This window comes from Bufo gargarizans, chromosome 6 (genome assembly GCF_014858855.1).
Source record: "Bufo gargarizans isolate SCDJY-AF-19 chromosome 6, ASM1485885v1, whole genome shotgun sequence".
NCBI classification, from domain to species: domain Eukaryota; kingdom Metazoa; phylum Chordata; class Amphibia; order Anura; family Bufonidae; genus Bufo; species Bufo gargarizans.
In genome coordinates this window covers 236,777,381-236,783,380 of record NC_058085.1, presented here as the reverse complement: position 1 = coordinate 236,783,380, position 6,000 = coordinate 236,777,381, and the positions used below count along the sequence as shown (strand labels likewise).

General features: G+C 45.2%; 1 protein-coding gene across 3 annotated transcripts in view; it reads left to right on the top strand.

Annotated features, from left to right (window-relative positions):
* The first annotated feature begins 2,392 nt into the window (after positions 1–2,392).
* LOC122941356 (zinc finger protein OZF-like) overlaps positions 2,393–6,000 on the top strand; it is a 41,448-nt gene continuing 37,840 nt past the window's right edge. Inside the window, exons 1-2 of one of the 3 annotated variants that reach the window (XM_044298538.1) lie at positions 2,393–2,508; positions 4,245–4,405. In XM_044298538.1, the coding sequence (XP_044154473.1) occupies positions 4,279–4,405 (127 nt within the window). In that variant the 5' untranslated portion in view covers positions 2,393–2,508; positions 4,245–4,278. Of the gene's footprint in view, positions 2,609–4,244; positions 4,406–6,000 lie in introns of all 3 variants that reach the window. The other 2 variants (XM_044298537.1, XM_044298539.1) reach the window with 2 other exon arrangements.

Below are 6,000 nucleotides of genomic sequence, written 5' to 3'. Positions count from 1 at the left end.
AACAAAAACGGCTGCAGGGACTAACGTTAGAAACATACTGTTATGTAGTGTTGACATAGGCGCATCGCTCATGTCAGTCAGCTACATAACAGTATTTCTGGTGATAGAAACCCCTTAAATAAAATTCATGTTAACCAGAATAAATAAAAAAAAAAGGATGAAATGATAACATTCACATTATATGTAAATATATATATATATATATATTTAATACCCATTAATAAACTGATAAATACTGATAAACGTGCGTCATGTTCTCATTTTGCCAGCATCCTCCATACAGAAACTCCAATTTAGGGCTCATGCACACGAATGTTGTTGTTTTGCGATGTTTTTCACGGATCCGTTGTTCCGTATCTGGGTGTTTTTATGCTCTAATTTAAGTCCTCCATTACGTTATTCCACAAAACATATCTGTATGCGATCCGTTTTTTGCAGATCGGAAACAATAACTTATTAATCACCAAACACATTAGCATTATGGGCTGGGCATAGCATTTCTTCAGTATGGAGCAGCGAAATACGGATGACCTACGGATGTGTTCCGCATTTTTTGCAGACCCATTGACTTGAATGGGGCCTCGGATCATGATTTGAGGACAATAATAGGACATACACTACTTTTTTGTGGAACAGAAATACGGAATCGGAATGCACACGGAGTAACTTCCCCTGTTTTTGCGGACCCATTGAAGTGAATGGTTCTGGATACGGTCCGCATAAGCCCTTAGGCCCCTTTCACACAGGGGGAGTTTTCCGCGCGGGTGCAATGCGTGAGTTGAACGCATTGCACCCGCACTGAATCAGGACCCATTCATTTCTATGGGGCTGTTCACATGAGCGGGGATTTTAACGCATCACTTGAGCGTGAGAAATCGCAGCAAGCTCTATTTTGTGCGTTTTTCACACAACGCATGCCCCGTGAAAGTGCGGATACGGTGCGATTTTCACGCACGGTTGCTAGGAGATGATCGGGATGGAGACCCGATGATTATTATTTTCCTTTATAACATGGTTATAAGGGAAAATAATAGCATTCTGAATACAGACTGCATAGTAAAATAGCGCTGGAGGGGTTAAAAAAATAAATAAATAATTTAACTTACCTTAAAGGGAACCTGTCACCGGGATTTTGTGTATAGAGCTGAGGACATGGGCTGCTAGATGGCCACTAGCACATCTGCAATATCCAGTCCCCATAGCTCTGTGTGCTTTCATTGTGTAAAAAAACAGATTTGATACATATGCAAATTAACCTGAGATGAGTCCTGTCCCTGACTCATCTCACATACAGGACTCATCTCTGGTTAATTTGCATATGTATCAAATCGTTTTTTTTACACAATAAAAGCACACAGAGCTGTGGGGTCTGGGTATTGCGGATGTGCTAGCGGCCATCTAGCAACCCATGTCCTCAGCTCTTTACACAAAATCCCGGTGACAGGTTCCCTTTAATCCACTTGATCGCGCAGTCCGGCTTCTCTTCTGTCTTTGCTGTGTGCAGTAACAGGACCTGTGGTGACGTCACTCCGGTCATCACATGATCCATCACCATGGTAAAAGATCATGTGATGGACCATGTGATGACCGGAGTGACGTCACAGGTCCTTTTCCTGCACACAGCAAAAAAGAAGACAGCAGAGATGCCGGCTGCGCGATCAAGTGGATTAAGGCCTCGTTCACACTTCAGTGTTTGGTCAGTGATCTCCATCAGTGATTTGTGAGCCAAAACCAGAAGTGGAGCCTCCACAGACATGAGGTAGAAGGGAAAGATCTGCTCCTGTTCTGTGTTTAGAGTTGCACCTGGTTTTGGCTCACAAATCATGGATGGAAATCACTGACCAAACACTGAAGTGTGAACGAGGCCTAAGGCGAGTTAAAAAAAATTTTAACCCCTCCAGCGCTATATTACTATGTATTCTGTATTCAGAATGCTATTATTTTCCCTTATAACCATGTTATAAGGGAAAATAATACAATCTACAGAACACCGATCCCAAGCCAAAGTACGGGTTTGGATACGAAACATGACGCTTTTTCTCACGCGCGTGCAAAACTCATTACAATGTTTTGCACTCGCGCGGAGAAATCATGCATGTTTCTGCAACGCCCGTCTGAAAGAGGCCTTAGTCTGTTCTGTAGAGAAACGACTAGAATGGAGTTTCTATTCGCAGCTCCTGTCAGCAGTGATTCGTCTAGCGTGGAGTTGCTTTACAATACAGAGGACCAGCCAACTCCACTCTAGACGCACCCACCTCGCAGCCCGCGCACATACAGTTCCACAGGCCTTGTATCTAATATCTATTACGCGGTCACGTGACATGCTCATAACGGACAGAAGTGAGATGCTTAGCACTTCCTGTTTGCGTGTCAAACAACGGAAATGACGCCAAGAAATGCGCCGAAAGCCGAGTGTGCGGCGCAGCACCCGGAAGCTGGAAAATTAGGAGAGCTGCTTGTTCTCCTCATTGGCCATCTGATGAGACGCTCTGGCATCCCCGGCAGCCGGTAACCTCCAATGTGGGGTCTTATACAGGGAGTCTGCTCCCTACGTGACCCAGCACCATAGTCACATGACAGCCCTGCAACAGGTGGCAATTACCTCATTGTGTGTCCTCCTTCACACGCTTCATATAAGAGACCTAGGGAATGTCGTTGCCATCAGCTCTTCAGTGGGGTGGTGATTAAGGGGTTAAGTCACTGAGCACAACTTCATGTCATTATATTGTGATCCCCTCCATCCACCATCCTAGGGTTCACCTCTGGAGCTGCCAGTACAGCTCCACCTGACTCCCCAGGGTTTATTCTTCATCTAAGGAGCCCATGTTCTGTCCTCTCATTAAAGGGGTTGGCCGGTTTATAGTAACCTTCAGAAATGTGCAGGAAGCAGCACTTTTATCCGCTTAGTAATAGGCTGTAGTAACATTGGCATTGGTGTCACCTTCATTGCAGTGCTGGCTCCTGGGTAAACATCCCGATCTGTCCCCCAACATGGCTGCTGATGGAGGGGACCGTGACTAGACCTGCCCACCAGTGGCCTTCATTATGTAACACTGTGGGCTATGCATGCGCTACTTACCTAGGTCGTGCACAATGCTACACACTGGAGGCGGGTGATGGACAGGTATAGTTAAGTTTCTTCCCCATGTTGGGAAGGATCATTATGCTTACACAGGAGCTGACTGTCTGCACACGGGGACAGCAATATAAATGTGCTTCTTGCTAGTGTCCAAAATCTACATCAGCAGCATGGATTTGAAATTGGGACCTCCTCTAACCCCCAAATTTGTGCAGCCACTGGCAGATTGCATCCTGGAAAACCGCGCCATATCCCATAACCTGGGAGCGTTGTAGCTGTCGTATTACAGTGGCAAATTGGCCCCACCTGGTACCTGACAATCCAGACTTCACACGGAGACTTAGATTCTGCACTAGAAAGCCGCCTGATGCCACTCCGAATCTGCCTCCCACTGTTTTCAATGGGAAACCATGCTGCCGTTTGTAGCCATGACTGCACCACAAAAGGGCATGTCCTACTTCAGTGCAGTCATTTCATGGATGCCACTGAAAACCATGGCACTCGGTGGGGCTAAACTGCAAGCTGGTCAGCAGCATTCAAATTGAAAATCCAGAGGCGGAAAACAGAGGGGTGTCCGAATTCTCTGCAGAGTTTACCTGTGCAAAATCCGCCCTTACAGCACTTGCACTCTTTGTGTCACTTGACCTTTACCTTCCTTCCCTTCATATGTCACCTGCCATCATCCTTATTACTCTTTGAGATGTCAGGTCTTTAAGACGTTTTCCATAGTCGCTGATTTCCCCACTGCTCGCGTTCATCACTTGCCACAGGTTCTCTTGGTCTTTAACCATGAAGCAGAGACCAACAGGGACCTGGTAAGCCTCATAACTACAGTGGTGGGGATCAGTGAAGGTGAGTATCACTTGGATTTTTATTTTTACCCCACTCAACAACTTTTTTTTCTACCCTGGGCAACCCCTTTAAATCTTAGTATTTGTTGGAAAAGAGCAATCAGTTCCTAGTCATTATGTATATTATCAGTTATCATTTGGCATATGTTGCATACTCACCAGCACAGTAACTTGAAACCTGGTTCAGGGCTGTGCTTTGTTCCAGTATTTCAGCATGTCAGGAGATAACCCTCATTATCCATTGATTTCATGCATTCATTGACTGGGAAGGTCTCAAAATATATCACAGCCATTTCACTGATATTTCTATACAGAGACTGAGCCAAACAAATTTAAAAGAACGTGATAATGGAGAAACACCAGGACGAGATCCTGTTTGACTTTAAACATAAAGCTCTCGGGGAAGAAGATGACATCTGTACAAAGGTGGTCCAGGATTTTAAAGACGAGGAAAAGCCTACAGATATGTGCAGAGGTGAGTATTGAGCTGGAAATAATCTGAATATTCTCAGTTGAATACAAGAATAAGAATCAGTACAGACCATTTTGGTTGTAATGTGCAGTAACCAAACCTAACATTGGTGGGAGATTAGTGTTGAACATGTGAAGTCTGGAGGTTTCCGAATATTATGTGGGGAAAATTACTGATTGCAATGGCCCCCATGTTCTGAGAAGCCAGTAAGGCCTCTTTCACACGGGTGTCATGTTTTTGGCCCGGATAAGATGCGGGTGCGTTGCGGGAAAATGCACGATTTTTCTGCGCAAGTGCAAAACATTGTAATGCGTTTTGCACGCATGTGAGAAAAATCGGCATGTTTGGTACCCAAACCCGGACTTCTTCATAGAAGTTCGGGTTTAGGTTAGGTGTTGTGTAGATTTTATTATTTTCCCTTATAACATGGTTATAAGGGAAAGTAATAGCATTCTTAATACAGAATGCATAGTACAATAGGGCTGGAGGGGTTAAAAAAACCAAACAAAAATAATTTAACTCACCTTAATCCACTTGTTTGCGCAGCCCGGCTTTTCTTCTGTCTTCTTTGAGGAATAGGACCCTTGATGACGTCACTGCGCTCATCACATGGTTCATCACATGGTCTTTTACCATGGTGATGGATCATGTGATGAGTGCAGTGACGTCACCACAGGTCCTTTTTCTGTGCACAGCAAAGATGAAGACAGCTGCGCGAACAAGTGGATTAAGGTGGGTTAAATTTTTTTAAATATTTTTTTTTACCCCTCCAGTCCTATTGTACTAAGCATTCTGTATTAAGAATGCTATTATTTTCCCTTATAACCATGTTATAAGGGAAAATAATAATGATCGGGTCTCCATCCCGATCGTCTCCTAGCAACCGTGCTAGAAATGAATGCTTGTAGATGCTTGCGATTTTCACGCAGCCCTATTCACTTCTATGGGGCCTGTGTTGCGTGAAAAACGCACAAAGAGGAGCATGCTGCGATTTTCACGCAACGCACAAGTGATGCGGGAAAATCACTGCTCATCTGCACAGCCCCATAGAAATGAATGGGTCCGGATTCAGTGCGGATTAGGGCTGCACGATATATCGAAAAAGTAATCGAATCGCCAAATGCGATTTGGCTGACCCGAAAATGCTGCTATGTTATATGAAGAGGCCCCGCGCACATAACTGGCTTTGTGTGTAAAGTATTTTACTACTGTGTGAAACAAGCTCTCTCCTATTGATAAAATGGCCAGCCTCTGTACTCACTTTCACTATGAATGCACTGCAGCGAACCGGCCGGCCAGCGCGTGACTGACGCCACTTAGTCACGCTCCTGCTTCCTGAATTAAGTGGGAGGAGCTAAGTGACGTTAGTCACGCGCCGGCCGGCAGTGCATTCATAGTGAAAGTGAGTACAGAGGCTGGCCTCTGCTAAATGTGTGTCTTATGCTGGCGCCCCTCATGGCCCTATGTGTCATAGCACACATCCCCTATAACGGTGCCATCCACAGATCCACCCCATAACGGTGCCATCCACAGATCCACCCCATAACGGTGCCATCCACAGATCCACCCCATAACGGTGCCATCCACAGATCCACCCC